At 43.1% G+C, this 17,357-nt stretch overlaps 1 protein-coding gene across 1 annotated transcript in view; it reads right to left on the reverse strand.

The window, feature by feature from the left end:
• Positions 1 to 17,357, reverse strand: part of LAMB4 (laminin subunit beta 4) — a 111,844-nt gene that overhangs the window by 60,268 nt on the left and 34,219 nt on the right. Inside the window, 5 exon segments of the mRNA XM_060305057.1 lie at positions 7,779 to 7,929; positions 8,847 to 8,927; positions 11,293 to 11,401; positions 14,075 to 14,146; positions 14,149 to 14,241. Of these exon segments, the coding sequence (XP_060161040.1) occupies positions 7,779 to 7,929; positions 8,847 to 8,927; positions 11,293 to 11,401; positions 14,075 to 14,146; positions 14,149 to 14,241 (506 nt within the window).

Consider the following 17,357-nt stretch of genomic DNA (forward strand, 5'->3'; position numbering starts at 1 on the left):
AAATCAGAGGCATTCTCAAAGTGTCACTCTCAAGACTTGGTGGTGGGTCTCATATCATATCCCCATTACAAATTTTATACTAATATAACTAAGTTGTAGCCCCAATTGGCAGCTGTCCTGCTGGAAGGAGTATCATGACCAGAGCCGGTTACCACCACCCTGGTGCATGATACGCAGCTATTGAAATGCAAAATGTGTTTTCTTCCATCTCCATGAGGAAGAAGAAACAGAAGCAATTTGTATTCGCTTGGGATGGGCGGTCGAGTATATGTCGTCTTGCCCCAAGGCTATTAATTCTCCTGCTCTCTGTAACAGTATAGCCCCAAAGAATCTGGACCATCCAGATGTTCTACAAAATATGACACTGACTCCCTATACTGAAGGACAGTGAATTGGATCCCTTGGTCTAAGGCGATGTCATGTGGTGTCCCACAGTGAGAATCGGACACTCTATGGCCTTGGTCAGCACCACTCTGACAGCTCAAAGAGTGTCTAATTCGCCAATGTCGTACAACACAGCCTCCTCAGCCAAGGGATCCACTTTACAGTAAAAGAAGTGTATCAGTGGTCACGTGACTTTGGGATCCACTGTTCCTACACAAACCACGGCATCCAGAAGATGCTGACCTGAGATGGCAGTGGGATGGGGCCCCTAAAAGATGCATTAGTTTCACGAGCTTGGAAATGACACCCTGTGAGATGGGGCAGTTTTCTTCTAGATGTTATTTACTCCTTAAACCAATGGTCTTTATGTGATGCTGTGTCCCCAGCAGGGAAAAAGCATGGGTTTGGGAACCAAGTAGGAGTAGCCAAGCTCATTGTCACTCCCAGTGACCGTGAATTTCTTAGGTTTGCAGTTAAAATTGGCACTGCATGCTATAGAGATAAACAGTATAGTTCAGGTTAATAATTTAAATTTTTAATATTTCTTTAGAGTGACATTAAATAGCACATAAAAATATTTTGACAAGTTGAGAGAGACTATGGAGGAAAGTAAAAAGCTTTATACTTTACTATCTTCAAGGGCCCTTTCCCTAATTTCTGAATAAGGGGACCTGCATTTTAATTTTTATTTTGCCCTGGCCCTGCACATGGGTCCGAGCATGCCAGGAGTGAACTTGGGTCTGTGCTGTTAGTGTACTGCCTGGTCCCCTTGACTGGGCCACTCTATCACGCCACCAGCTCCTGGGATTGCTGGTCTCACCACTGCTCCCTTCTCTTGAGAACTGCCCTTGGCTGAGGTGAGCCACCTCACCTGGGCCGTGATCTCCATCTGCCCTGGCAGCCTACAGCCATGTCTGCCTGACATGAGAAGACAGCCCTAGGGCCTCAATGGGGGACAACTCTGTGGTGCAATTTCTGCTTCACAGCTTCCCCAGGGGATAAGGCAAGGCTAGACTCAGGCAAGGCCTAGCTGCCATCCTTGCCTCACTTTCCCCACTCCCCAGCCTACTGCCCTCCTCCCTGACAGGTTTCTCCTGATGAGTGCTTCCTCAGTAAAACACATGCACCCAGATCTCTGCTGTAATCTCTGATTGTAGAGAATCCAACCAAAGACAGTGACCCAGTGCGCGTGCACACACACACACACATTTATATAAAACTGAAATAAAAGTTTCACAAAAAAATGCTCGTTTTATATTCTTCTGTTGTACTAAACTGATCCAGTCAATTGATTTCATGACCTACTTACTAATAGGCATGACCTGTAGTATGAAAATTACTGACCTATGGGACTCCAGAGATAGAAACAATTAATTATATCCAGATGTCAGGGTAGGGAATGTCAGAGAAAGATAAATCTGAATTGGGTCTTAAGGGATGGCTAGAAGTTTTGCAAGTCAGTAATACAGAGGTGGTCATTTCAGGCAAGAGTCAGGAGAGGAGGCCGTGGATGCTCTGAGCAGTGTTTCTCCAAGTGCTGCCAGGGACCACTCGTATCACTTGGGGTGATCGGCAAACATGCAGATTTCTTTTCTCCCTCCAAATGATCCAAAATGTGTGGCTTTTTTTTTTTTAAAGCATTGTGCCAAACACCTCAAATATTTAAATCCAAATGAAGATCACAAAATGTAGCCATGTTTTCCTAAGTCTTTGATGGTTCCAATTTGAACCTCATTGCTCTAGAGCAATACTGCCTAACTGAACTTTCTACAATAATAAAAATGTTCTATATTTGCATTGCATTATCCAATACAATAGTCCCGTGTATAGAGTTACCTGAAAACACTTGACTAGTCTCACATTCCCTGATTCAGCATCTCAAGTGGAAGGCCCTAGCATCTGCATTCTAAACAATCTCCCTGGGCAATACTTATGCACAGTAAAATTTAGAGGTTCACTGATCATTGCCACAGCAAGCAAGGGCACTCCCTACTTTTCTCTTTCAGGTCGACTTCAGATTGAGATGCCTAGAGTCAGAGAAGGCTTCACGGGCATGTGGCATGGGAACAGAAACAAGTAGAATAAAGAGCAAAGCCTCTGTGACTTGGTGTACATGGGCCTGGAAGGAAGAACGCCATCTATGAAGCCTTCTCTTATCCTCAGTTGGAGGTGTTTCTCCTTAAGTGGAATCCGTATCACATTATGTACACCTCTTTATGATACCTACCCCACCCTGCCATGCATTCATTGTTTGTATACGTGGCTCATTTCCCCCACCATAATCTTAAGGGCAGGCTCTATGTCTAGGTATTTCCATTTTCATTCAACCAATCATTTCATCCACTCGAGAAAGTCTCTTATGAATAAAGAACTGTTTCAGCTGCTGGGTTTATGAACAAGACAGCTAACGTCAGCTTTCCTTTGCTTTTCCAACATGCCCCTTCGTGCATATGCACACAGGAGTGCTCAGTAAAGACCCCGGCATAACAAATGAACAAACAAACAAACAGGCCTAAAGTGGCCCTGACTTCAAGTGAATACTAGTTGGCTAGCTACAAGGTCTTCAGGTCTCCTCTGGCCTTCTAAAGCCATTGGAGGGAGGGCCCTGTGGAGGCGGCATCACCCTGGCACTCATGCCGGCAATGACCAACTACATCCATCTCAGATTCAAGGGCACAGTCACACACCACCCCCAGGGACATTAGCATGTCCTTTCTTCTCCAACTGGGAAGACAGCCATTCCTCAATACTGTATCTCTCCTTTCTAACATGATAAGAAAGTGTACATTCAGAGTCTGACTCTTCAACTCTCCAAAATCTTATTTTCCAGAAATTTTCATTTTGTAGAGAAATAAAGCTATTGAAGTTTTCCCCAGAGCCTCGAATTACTTTGAGCTGGCTTCTTCCTTTCCTTCATTCTACTCTTCAGGATAATAGGGCTTACACTGGCTGATCACTTACATGGGCCACGCATGGTTCTAAGTGCATTACCCGGGTTATTTGCTTATAGTACAACAGACAACGACCCTGAAGGAATGATTTACCTTACTCTGCTCATCTGCTCGAATGCTTTGCTTCTGATTTCTCTTCAGTATTATGCTTCCTTTGTCAGTTACGAAATCATCTCCTTGTTGCTGGAAATACACATCACATGTAGGCAGAGCTGTTGCTAGTACCTTAAAAAGAAACGGCTGTTTAAGTAACCAACAAAAGTTCCAATTTTACCAGAGTTCAAGAGTTTCAGACTATACTGTACTTTAAAAGGTAATCGTGATTCTCACTTAATAGCTTCAGGAAGAACACACAGAGGCAGCTTATAATTTTTTGTTTCTCTATGAAAAGGGGAAATTTTTAGTGATCCTAAAACTATGTGTTGGGTTTTCTTTTTAAGCGCTGCTCAACTAGTGCAATTCTAAACTTTGAAAACACTTCTTATTTTCTACTGGTTTTGTGGTGTTTCGAAAATTAACAATATGCATGATATACAGATTCAAAGATTATTAGATGTTGTAATTTTAACACTCTCCAGACCAATTTCTTTTAATTCTCATGGTTTGCAGAATCTGGTCTTAAACGTTCCCATGAGAGATTATACCGGGATAGCGAGATTCCACCAACCAAACTATTAAAACAGCAGAGTAGCATTCATGCAACTCCAGTTTCCTTAAAATCCTGGGTTTTATGGGACTCTGTTTTATATCATCTCCTTAGTCATTCAGCTGCCGACCCAGCTAGAATCTCCAATTGCTCGTTTCCAAATTCTCACTATACCCTAGACATCGATATTTGCTTGATGTTTCATTGTTGGTTTTACAGTCAAGGTTTTTAACTTCACAGGTGCCCTGGTGTTCATCGTGAGCAGGCAGGCTTGAGGTCAGCTGTAGTCAACTTCAGGAACCCTCATACTCTGTGGTTACTATTCAGACTCTCAGCCATGCTCTCCGACCAGCTCCTCAACCTGTGTGATGAGGACCCTTTGGACAGGCCACACTGGATTACGTTTATTTGTCCTCTTCATTTTTTTCCTCTCACCTATTGTGTTCATCTTGTAACACAAAATTATAAGCTATTTACCACTTTTATACAGAAAACATATTATGGAATTAACTTTATATTATACTACATTAAATGCCGTACCATGTTAAATTCAATCAATATTAACTTTTGTGACCACAGTTAGTTTCTATAACAAGCCAGTGTTTCCCAAACTGTGTACAAATCACCTGGGGATCTTGCTAACATGCAGACTGGATTCAATAGGTGTGGGTGGGGCCTGAGAGCCTCCAAGTCTAATGAACCCACAAGTGATGACACTATTGTTGGTCTACACACCACATTTTGAGTAGCAAGGATATTGCCATAGACTGAAGGTTTGTATCCCACTCCCCCTCTCCCCAATTCATATGTTGAAATAGAATCCGCAGTTGATGGTATTAGGAAGTGGGGTTTGGGGGAGGTGATTAGGATTAGTACCCTTATAAAAGAGGCCCAGAGAGCTCCCTTGTCATGTGAGGACTCAGTCATCTAAGAACCTGGAAGTGGGTCTCAGACATTGAATCTGCAGGCACCTTGACCTTAGACTTTCCAGTCTGCAGAACTGTGAGAAATAAGTTTATGTTGTTTATAAGCTACCCAGTCTATGGTATTTTTAGCAGCCCAGACTAAGAAAGATTAGATACATAGATAGGTAGGTAAATGATAGGTGAACAGATGGATGATAGATGACAGATAATAGGTAAACAGGTGATTGAGAGATGATAGATAGGTAGATGTAGATACAAATATAGATATCTTTCTGAAGACCCATCAAGAAAGTTAACCGTCATTCTTCTTAGCTCTCCTATTTGAATATTAAAACAATTATTTGAAAGCTAGGGTCTTGGATTCATGTCCTTTCATGTCTCCATCCCCATCTTCTCTCTTCTCCCTGAACCTTGCCCCTTTCTCCATCCCTGTCTGGACTGCATCCTGAGCCCCTCCGCCCCAGGCTCCACTTCTGCTGGATGGTGTCCGTAAGGGCACAGAGGACAATCTTCATCACGTCATGCCTTTGCTCAGAAGGTTTCAACGAGTTCTCATTGCCCCAAGAAGAAAATTTAGCCTCTTTAATAGGAGAATCTCATTTTCTCTTCCAGTACCTCTTTCCTATATAAACTTTCTGTTCTACCTGCAAATACACCTGCGTTGTTTCTCCTCTGAGCTGTTACTTAGAACTTTGCTGGTTGGACTGTCTTCTCCCCTCATCCACCAATGGAAACGCTCATGGCTTTCTAGTCTCAGGCAAATGATTCTACCCGCGTGTTAAGCCCATTCGTAAAGGATCAGTCGTGGCTCCAAAATCCTAACGCACTTATGGACTCTCCCCTTGTTCCATGGCACTGCTCCCATCCTGAGCTATCTATGAAAAATATCAGTTATGGTTAAAAACTTCTAGAGGGCAGAGACGCTAACTAATCCCTCTGTACGCCAGTCTTAGCCTGGAGCTCAGCATTATGCACCTGGCTATAAACTGGGGTTCCTGTGACCCCCTCCTTGAGTTCGATCATTTGCTAGAATGGCTCAGAGAACTCAGGGAAGCACTTATTTATATTTACTGGTTTGTTATATAATAAAGGATATGATGAAGGAGACAGATAAACACTCAGACGAAGATGTACATAGGACCGGAAGGATCCCACACACAGGAGCTTCTGTCCCTTTGTGGCTGGGATGCACCACCCTCCCAGCACACAGATACGGTCACCAACCTCGAAACTCTCTGAACCCAGTACTTTCGGGAATTGGATGGAGTCTTCAACCCACACGCAAGATGGATCATTACCTCAGCCTCCCTCACCTCTCCCCTTCCTGGACGCTGGTGGGTGGAAGCAAAAGTTTCAAGCTTCTAATCATGGCTTGGTCTTTCTGGTGACCAGCCACCATCCTGAAGCCATCCAAGAGCCCACCCAGAGTCACCTCATCAGAACAAATGACACTCTTATCACCCAGGAAAGTCCAAAGGATTTGGGAGCTCTGTGTCAGGAGCCAGGGGCCAAGATCACTATGTATATGCATATATTTTTTTCCTATTTCATGATAGTTTTAGCCTAAATATAAATATCAATATTCTTTTCCCAAAGCTTTTTTTTTTTTTTCAGTTACCATCATAAACCTGCAATACGAAAAGCAATGAAGAAGAATCTAGACATAGGATTGCTTTATCTTGACTCCACCCACCGCAGTTGTGAGTCTAGGTCAGGATAGTGCAAGCCTCCTTTTCTTGCCCTAATCTCAGTCAGTAAAAGAGCAAATTCCGGGCTTCCCTGGTGGCGCAGTGGTTGAAAGTCCGCCTGCCGATGCAGGGGACATGGGTTCGTGCCCCGGTCCGGGAAGATCCCACATGCCGCGGAGCGGCTGGGCCCGTGAGCCATGGCCGCTGAGCCTGTGCGTCCGGAGCCTGTGCTCCGCAACGGGAGAGGCCACAACAGTGAGAGGCCCGTGTACCGCAAAAAAAAAAAAAAAAAAAAAAAGCAGCAAATTCCAAGCCTCTTAAGGGGTATTTTCATCCCTCCCACCAGTCGTGTCCAGATAAGGAAGAGACCTCAGGAATAGACTTAGTCAATGCCTTCTCCCCTTGAAGTCGTTTGCCTCACATTGCCTTTTCCTTTGTCACATTCCTGCTTGTGGCTGGAGTGAAAGGCGTAAGAGTGTTATGGGAGGCTAACCTGTATTTTCTCTGATGGGTTCATATGCCTGGGTTTGCCCCCCTCATAAGACTTTGGGATAAATATTTTTAGGGAGCATCTCCCGCAGGACTGCTGACTTGTAGAGAATGAAGCAGACCAAGCGACATTTCCAATCACACACTGCTATGAACAGAACTGAGGACTGCTAATCCGAGACGAGCTTCAGGAGGCCAGTGAGCACATCTTACACTTAGCTCAGTACCGTATTCATTCATTCATTAGCAGAGATCCATGGCTTCCTACTATGCACCAGTCATAGGACTTGTCACTAGAGCAACAGTGGCGATGGGGTACACATCCTCCCTTCCCTCTTATGGTTTACAGTATTGTCAGGAAGACAGACCAGGAAATGCTCAATAAACACATTGATGGGTGTTTATCTGATGGGTACCTTGAAAGAGCAAAACTCAAGTCCATTTCATCACAACTTAATGCAATTCACACTTCTGTGCCAGGCTCTGTGCCAGAACAGGGATACAAAGATGAACAGAATGCAGACTCTGCCCTCAAGACTTCATAGAATCTGCAGTTCCATGATAGAATCGACTCTGCTGTGTTTGTGGGCAAAACCACTCTCTTCCGGGTAACTTACCCACGATCTCAAGGGTGTGTGTATTTACCCACACCGCTTCAAATGAAGTCTGTAAAGAGAGTCAATGAAATACGAACCAAAGGAGCCAGTCCCTGGAGTGGCGTGGCTTCCTCTGCCTCGCAGACGTAGAAATTCAAAGGAGCAAAGAAATAGCTGGGTGCTGGCTCAGTGTAGCTGCGACCTGTGACATGCGGACGACAATCACATTGCCCATCCTCCGGTGAGCACCTGAGGGAAAACAAACCCACCTCCTAAAAAAAGCATGGAGGAGGGACGGGTGTAAGATAAGCCTTGGGGGTGCTGGGCTAACTGCCCCTTGGGTTTGGGCCCATTCTTTGAAACCATCAATCAACCATTCTGGGGAGGATGTGGAGAAACAACGGATCTACAGGTCTGGTTTTTTGTTTGTTTTTTAAACTTTTTATTTTATATTGGAGTAGAGTTGATTAACAATGATGTGTTGGTTTCAGGTGTACAGCAAAGTGATTCAGTTATACACATACATGTATCTATTCTTTTTCAAATTCTTTTCCGATTTAGGTTGTTATGTAATATTGAGCAGAGTTCCCTGTGCTATACAGTAGGTCCTTGCTGGTTATCCATTTTAAACACAGCAGTGTGTCCATGTCAGTCCCAAACTCCCTAACTATCCGTACCCCTGACCGCACCACCACCACCTTCCCCCGCTAGTAACCATAAGTTTGTTCCCTCCATTCTACAGGTCTAGTCTTGACAAGCAAATCCAGATCAATGAAACCTTGGTTGCCACTTCTCTCCTCAGAGGCTCTCTGATCCTGCTCTAAAAACCGGGCAAAGGAGAGTGCAGGACCTCTCTTTACAGGCTGACAAAAAGTTGGAGTTTTAGGCAGGTCAGATCACACATTTGCAGGCATCTTTCATACCACCTCGGGATGACAGTTCTACTGCCTGGGTATCTCACCCGTGGAAATATCTGAAGTGAAAGAAATCAGTTGGGCTACCGTTAATGTCTCAAGATCATAGCTTTTCAATGCCCTTTGCTTGTCTTGGAAGGAACTCCTTCACCTATGACTATAAGCAGGTCCAAATGAAATGTGCTTTTGTTTATTTGATAGAAATGGAAGTGAGGAATAATGCCACAAAACTTATTCATTTTACTGACTTACACGTTGGAATAAGCACTTCAAATATCACAGTCACAGGGAGAACATCTGTGGAGGTGATTTTCCAGTCCCCAGTATCCAACCTACAAAGAGAAAATGCTCAGTTGATTCCAGCCTTCAAGACATCTGCTGCTCTGAAGGGTAATGTTAAAAGCACTGCAGTTCCATCGACGCATAGCAAACAGCCATACAGCCTGAACCATCACACAGTAGCTTGCTTGCCTACGCACTTGGTCATGATCTTCTAAAAACACACACCTCCCGTTTCTAGGACTTTAAATGAAGGGGACGGGGGTTTGTCTATGTATTGCTTTGAATGGAAATGCGATGGATAATCAAAAAGGACCTACCATATAGCACAGGGAACTCTACTTAGTATTCTGCAATAACCTAAATGAGAAAAAAATCTGAAAAAGAATAGATATATGTATATGTGTGACTGAATCACTTTGCTGTACACCTGATACTAATGCAACATTGTAAATTAACTATACTCCAATAAAAAAAAGAGAAAGAAATGCAGTGGAAATCTCACAGCTCCTCTGACAGCGTCAATGTTAGCTTCAAGCTGGGTTGTCTAAGGTCAGCCAGGAGAAATTCTTTGACTAGCAACTCTCTTCTTTGACTTGCAACTGCTTTCAGTCCCTTACCATGAAATCCCTAGGGATTTTTACTTACACACTATGGCAACGTTTGGGGCTAAAAAGAAAAATCATTCAGGCTGATTTTGACATCTTATACGAATATCACAGTTTAGTAGAATCACGTGCTTATAAATAATTGTTTTGGCTAACATACTCTCCCTGTGTGAGAGACTCAACTCTATTCAAGACTTTTGTCATCATTGCAACATCTTGACCTTTATTTGATATAAACAGCTGGTGAGATATAAACAGCTACTTCTTAAGTCTGACATTCACTGTAAATACTCAGAAAAAGACTTCCGCCTCAAATCTCCATTTAACAAACTCAGATAGAATTAACATCTTAGTAGGCACGGAACTCTCATTTGAAATTGGTTAAGTATCTGAATGCTTTTGGTTGTCATCTTGGAAAAATTTTGTGTCCACTTTACTCAAAAAGATTTATTTTAAATATCAAAAGTTGACATAATTTGTTACAAAACGCAGCAAAGGGCCTTTGATATGTTTCCCAAAACCAAACTTTAGTTTAGGCAAAAACAACGTGAACTGAGCTGCCTTATCCAGGATGGGGTTGTGAAAACCCCCTCTAGGCAGGGTACGCTGTCATGTTGGCCCCCCAGTGGACCATCCAGGGCACCATTGACACATGTGTGGTACCAAGCAGATGCCTCGGCTCAGCCATGACGGACAAGTTCCCCCATCACTGGCCCCTGCTCAGTTATTTTCCTTTTGCAGACACAATTAAGTACACAGTGGCAGTTCACAAGCCAACGAAAAAATTTAGGCCGTGTCTAAGGTTTGTCTGGAATGATCTGACCTGGTGTCTCCGTTGGTCTGTTCACCAGCTCTGCACTCTTTTTTTGTGGTGTCCACTCACGGTCATGGAGCTCGGCATGGCGCACCTTCCAACGTGAAACTTCTAGATTACTTGTCCCGTCGTACACAGAGTTCCCTCTACATATTTACTTCCTTGTTTTCTTTCCCCACCTCCTCTGCCCCATCCCCCACGTGTTTTCAGTAAAGCAACTTACAATATTAGCACAAAACTATGTCGTAACAGACATATGTTTCTTATTCATCAGCTACATTTCTTCAGACACATCAAGGTCACTGTTCTTTTATTAGGTTAAATTTTTGTTTTTTCTTTCTAAAATGTCATGGTGGGCTGCCAAGATCAGAGGACAAAGAAAAGAGCTGGGTTTTTAACTCCCTAAATGCGTGACACATTTCTTATGGAGTGAAAAATGTTTTATTTTGCTAATTTGAGACATACATGCTCATGTGGGTAGTGGAGTCTGTCAAAAATCCAAGGGTTTACTTCCCACAGGAATCTACAATACATTTAAACCTAAGGGTTGTTGTTTTTTTTTTTTAATGAGCTCATCCAAAATATTTTTAGGCATGGAGTGGTAAAGGTGGGAAAGAGACTGTGTATAAGAGACAGAAGAAAAGGCCCCATGATCTGGTGGGTTTAACAAGGGGGCCAGATAAATGCTCTTATATTCTACTGCTTGGTACTTCCAAGAGAACAGAGGATAAAACTATTGCTGTTGGTGCCTGGGTCGATTCAGTCCCAACTGGTACAAGTCACGGTGCTGGTAAATGTTTAACAACTAGCTCTCTGCAGAAACATGGGGGTTTATTTCCAGTGTTCGCTGATTCCTGTAGTGTAAATACTTTTACCACGGGAGTACCGAAATACAATAGGACAAGGAAAGCAATCAACAGGACCAAGTCTCTTCTAGGCAATGCCAGTAGAAGACTGCATCACTCCCTAAAGGCGAAATCAGAGACAAATACGTATAGTGCATTCCTCACAGTGTGGTCCAGTAGCAAGAGACTGACACAGGCATTGGCCTGTTTCCACATCACAGGTCAAGAGTGGCATAATCCTTAGGGGGTTACAGTCACAGGCTGAAAGCACAGCATACACAATTATTCTCATTTTGATTTCTCCACACTGGTAAATGTCCTTAACAGCTTACACTGAGCAAAACACGTGTCCACAAGAACACAGAGCAGCCCGCCCTGCCAAGTTCGTTGTCTGCCTGGCCGCACCATTACTGGACTGCATTTAACCCCGCACGGGAAATGCAGTGCCAGACACTTTTGCAGCCCTCGTGTGGTTCTACTGGATGGCAATTAGGAGGAGACAAGAGGTCATGCATGCTGCGGAGGTGGGCACAGCTCTGAATGATGCTGGCTGGGTCGGGCGGCTAGGGGAAGGGTTTCTGAGTGCTGCGGAGCTGGGCACAGCTCTGAATGATGCTGGCTGGGTCGGGCGACTAGGGGAAGGGTTTCTGAGTGTCACCGTTACTACCGACAGCTCCCTCTCTGGCAGATGCACCTATGATAACCCTTTCTCTCCTCTCTCTTTCTTAGCACCTCGTTACTTTTTTTTTTCCATTCCCTCTCTCCTCTTTCTCTCCCACCCACTGGCAATGCTAATCCTGCTTATGTTGTAAAGGCTAAGAAATTGTGCAACCAGAGCAAGATGTGTATTTCCCCTGCAGGAAAAGCCAATGTGCCCGGAAACAGCCCAAATGTCCGTCAACTGACGAGTAGATGAATTGTGGTATACCCATACAATGGAATATTATTTAGCAGTAAAAAGAAATGAAATACTGATATGTGCTACAACATGGATGAACCTTGAAAACATTATGGTAAGCAAAAGAAGTCAGACACAAAAGACCACATATTACATGACTCCACTTGTATGAAATGTCCAAGATAGGCAAATCTATAGAAACAGAAGCATATTAGTGCTTGCCTAGGGCTGGGGGGATAGGGAGGTGGCGGCTAAAGCATGGGGTTTCCTTTCTTTTCTTTTTTATGGTAAAATACCTATAACATAAAATTTACCATCTTCACCATTTTTAAGTGTACAGGTCAACAATGTTAAGTACACTCACACTGTTGTGCAGTCAATCTCCAGAACTCTCTTCCTCTTGCAAAACTGAAACTCTGTACCCATTAAATACCATCTCTCCCCATTCTTCCTCCCTCCCCCCAGCCCTTGGCCACCACCATTCTACATTCTGTTAATATGGATTTGAGGGCTTCCCTGGTGACGCAGTGGTTGAGAGTCCGCTTGCCGATGCAGGGGACGCGGGGTTTTGCCCCGATACGGGAAGATCCCACATGCCGCGGAGCGGCTGGGCCCGTGAGCCATGGCCGCTGAGCCTGTGCGTCCGGAGCCTGTGCTCCGCAACGGGAGAGGCCACAACAGTGAGAGGCCCACGTACCACAAAAAAAAAAAAAAAAAAAAAACACAAAAAAAATATGGATTTGACTACTCTGGATACTTCATATTAGTGGAATCATACAATACTTTTCCTTTGGGGTCTGGCTTACTTCACTTAGCATAATGTTTTCAAGGTCCATCCATGTTATAGACTGGATCAGGATTTCCTTCCTTTTTTAAGGCTGAATAATATTCCACTGTGTTTACCTACCACACTTTGTTTATCCATCCATTCACTGATGGATACTTGGGGTGCTTCCACCTTTTGACTGTTGTGAATAATGCTTCTTCACATTTCTTTCTGGGGTAATGAAAATATTCTAAAATTGACTGTAGTGATGGTTATACACTCTGAATATACTCAAAAATCACTTAATTGTACACTTCAAAAAGTGAACTGTGTGTGAATTATGTGTAACTGAAGCTCTTACAAAAGAAAAAACAAAGCAAAACAAAAAACCAACGTTTGGTCCATTTGCCGGAGGGCATAAGGTTAGTGAACCAGGGGAAATGCCAGGAGCACTAAAAGGTATAATAGGAAATTACATAATTCATTATGCTGAAATTTAATTTTGCATCAAGTCCAAAAAGAAGAGTTTTTTTTTTTTTTTTAACAGAATGATTCATCTTGCTGCTTTCTAAACATGCAAATAATCCAGTTCCTTATATGGGCAAAACCATAGAGCATGACACTATGACCAAAGGGAAATAATTAACCCAGATGCTCTGTGGAATTAGCAGCTCTGTGAGACCCCAGGCAGTCCTGAGTTTCTGTGATCCTAGAGCCAATGACCTCCCCATTTGGCCCCAGAAAACTCTGAGGTTATTTCTATTTTCCCACAGCCACTTCCCTTGCTTCTTTCTTTCCTTTTCTTTGACAGAGAACATAAGACAATACTAAAAGCAGTGTGAGAAGGAGAAAATAATTTAAAAAAATAAAAAGAAACCCCCCCACTTGAAAATTGCCTAAGAAGTCATCAACCTATGCAAAAATGTATAATGCAATTTAACAAATTTGTAGAGTAGACTCCTAGTGGAGGATTTTTTTTTTAAGTTTTCATAACTTGGCATTAAATTTCTTGGCATTTTCCCCTGTGTTTGCTCCAGCAGCGAAAATGTGAGCACCCCCTGTTGGTTCTTCATGATAAACTCAGCAAACCACCTAAAAAAGTTCTCCACTAACTTACTAAAATTTGTGGGAGGTTTGGTACACTTAAAAAAAAAAAATCCAGAGGCTGGTAGGACTCAGGTACTTACAATGACCAAATTTTAGACGTGACAGAGGCAGCTCCAAGCCTTAAATGCATTCAGGTTGGCGGCCCAGGCCCTGTTGACTTAACGCTGACAGCCCAGGGGGTTGGTGACGGTCAGTCCGTAGTTGTTGGTCTTGCATTGGTCGCACTCGGCTCCTTACACAGGCACTGGCCGGCCAAAGACCCCAAGTCAGGATCAGAGCGGCTCACACAAAGGCCACCCGAAATGGTCCCATCAGTGTCACATTCACAAGCTGGGGAGACAGACATGCATTATCTTAGTTAACTGCAAATGTGGGAACCTTGAAATATAAGCGTACCATTTTACCTTCACTATAACTATTTTAGTTTATTTAAATCAATAAATATGTTTAAATAATTAGACCGGAGAGCAAGGGCTGCTCAGAAATATCTCCCACATCTCTGGACTTGGAAAATACTGAATAATTCTGGGGAGACATATATATGTATAAAGTGACGGTAAAGGAAGAGGACCAGAAACAGTGTGCTATTATGAAAACAGCATGTTAAGAATAGATTGATGAAATAAAACAAGCAACCCTAAAATATGTATGGACCACAAACAACCTCAAATATCCAAAGTAATCTTAAGAAGAAAAAAGCTGGAGCCATCATGCTTCTTCATTTCAAACCATGTTATAGAGCTACAGTAATCAAAGGAGTACGGTACTGGCATAAAAACGGACATAACTCAGTGGAATAGAATAGAGAGCCCAGAGATAAACCCACACATGTATGGTCAATTAATTTATGACAAAGGAACCAAGAGTATAAAATGGAGAAAGGACAGTCTCTTCTATAAATGGTACTGGGAAAACTGGACAGCCACATGCAAAAGACTGAAACTGAACCATTATCTTACACCATATACAAAAATTAACTCAAAATGGTTAAAGACTTGCTTGTAAGATCTGAAACTATACAATTCCTAGAAGAAAACATATGCAGTAAACTACGTGACATTGGTCCTGGCAATGATTTTTAGATTTGACACCAAATGCAAAGGCAACAAAAGCAAAACTAACTGGGACTGAACTAAAAAGCTTCTGCACAGCAAAGGAAACCATCAACAAAATGAAAAGGCAACCTACCAAATATGATAAAATATTTGCAAATCATATATCTGGAAAGAGATTAATATCCAAGATATATAAAAAATTCATACAATTCAATAGCAAGACTCCAGCGTGGCTAACAGCACAGACCCCAGAGACGGACATGAGATGCTAAGGCTGCTGCTGCCGCCACCAAGAAGCCTGTGTGCGAGCACAGGTCACTATCCACACCCCCCTTCCGGGGAGTCTGTGCAGCCCGCCACCGCCAGGGTCCCGGAATCCAGGGACAACTTCCCCAGGAGAATGCATGGCGCGCCTCAGGCCGGTGCAACATCATGCCAGCCTCTGCCGCCGCAGGCTCGCCCTGCACTCCGTACCCCTCCCTCCCCGCGTACTGAGTGAGACAGAGTCCCTGAATCAGCGGCTCCTTTAACCCCGTCCTGTCTGAGCGAAGAACAGACGCCTCAGGTGACCTACACACAGAGGCGGTGCCAAATCCAAAGCTGAACCCTGGGAGCTGTGCAAACAAAGAAGAGAAACGGAAATCTCTCCCAGCAGCCTCAGGAGCAGCGGATTAAAGCTCCACAATCAACTTGATGTGCCCTGCATCTGTGGAATACATGAATAGACAACCAATCATCCCAAATTGAGGAGGTGGACTTTCAGAGCAAGATTTATTATTTTTTCCCTTTTTCCTCTTTCTGTGAGTGTGTATGTGTATGCTTCTGTGTGAGATTTTGTCTGTATAGCTTTGCTTTTACCATTTGTCCTAGGGTTCTATCCGTCCGGTTTTTTTTGTTTTGTTTGTTAACTTTTTTTAAAAAATATTTCTTAATAATTATTTTTTTATTTTAATAACTTTATTTTATTTTACCTTACTTTATTTTCTTTTATCCTCTTTCTTTCTACTTATTCTCCCTTTTATTCTGAACCGTGTGGATGAAAGGCTCTTGGTGCTGCAGCCAGGAGTCAGTGCTGTGCCTCTGAGGTGGGAGAGCCAACGTCAGGACACTGGTCCACAACAGACCTCCCAGCTCCACGTAATATCAAACGGCGAAACTCTCCCAGAGATCTCCATCTCAACACCAACACCCAGCTTCACTCAATGACCAGCAAGCTACAGTGCTGGACACCCTATGCCAAACAACTAGCAAGACAGGAACACAACCCCACCCATTAGCAGAGAGGCTGCCTAAAATCATAATAAGGCCACAGACACCCCAAAACACACCACCAGATGTGGACCTGCCCACCAGAAAGACAAGATCCAGCCTCATCCACCAGAACACAGGCACTAGTCCCCTCCACCAGGAAGCCTACACAACCCACTGAACCAACTTTAGCCACTGGGGACAGACACCAAAAACAATGGGAACTACAAACCTGCAGCCTGCAAAAAGGAGACCCCAAACACAGTAAGATAAGCAAAATGAGAAGACAGAGAAACACATAGCAGATGAAGGAGCAAGGTAAAAACCCACCAGACCTAACAAATGAAGAGGAAATAGGCAGTCTACCTGAAAAGAATTCAGAATAATGATAGTAAAGATGATCCAAAATCTTGGAAATAGAATAGAGAAAATGCAAGAAGCATTTAATAAGGAACTAGAAGAACTAAAGATGAAACAAGCAATGATGAACAACACAATAAATGAAATTAAAAATACTCTATATGGGATCAATACCAGAGTAACTGAGGCAGAAGAACGGATAAGTGACCTGGAAGATAAAATAGTGGAAATAACTACTGCAGAGCAGAGTAAAGAAAAAAGAATGAAAAGAATTGAGGACACTCTCAGAGACCTCTGGGACAACATTAAATGCACCAACATTCGAATTATAAGGGTTCCAGAAGAAGAGGAGGAAAAGAAAGGGACTGAGAAAATAGTTGAAGAGATTATAGTTGAAAACTTCCCTAATATGGGAAAGGAAATAGTTAATCAAGTCCAAGAAGCACAGAGAGTCCCATACAGGATAAATCCAAGGAAAAGACGCCAAGACACATGTTAATCAAACTTTCAAAAATTAAATACAAAGAAAACATATTAAAAGCAGCAAGGGAAAAACAACAAAAAACACACAGGGGAATCCCGATAAGGTTAACAGCTGATCTTTCAGCAGAAACTCTGCAAGCCAGAAGGGATTGGCAGAACATATTTAAAGTGCTGAAGGAGAAATACCTACAACCAAGATTACTCTACCCAGCAAGGTTATCAATCAGATTTGATGGAGAAATTAAAACCTTTACAGACAAGCAAAAGCTGAGAGAGTTCAGCACCACCAAACCAGCTTTA

This window comes from Globicephala melas, chromosome 9, assembly GCF_963455315.2.
Source record: "Globicephala melas chromosome 9, mGloMel1.2, whole genome shotgun sequence".
Taxonomy (NCBI): domain Eukaryota; kingdom Metazoa; phylum Chordata; class Mammalia; order Artiodactyla; family Delphinidae; genus Globicephala; species Globicephala melas.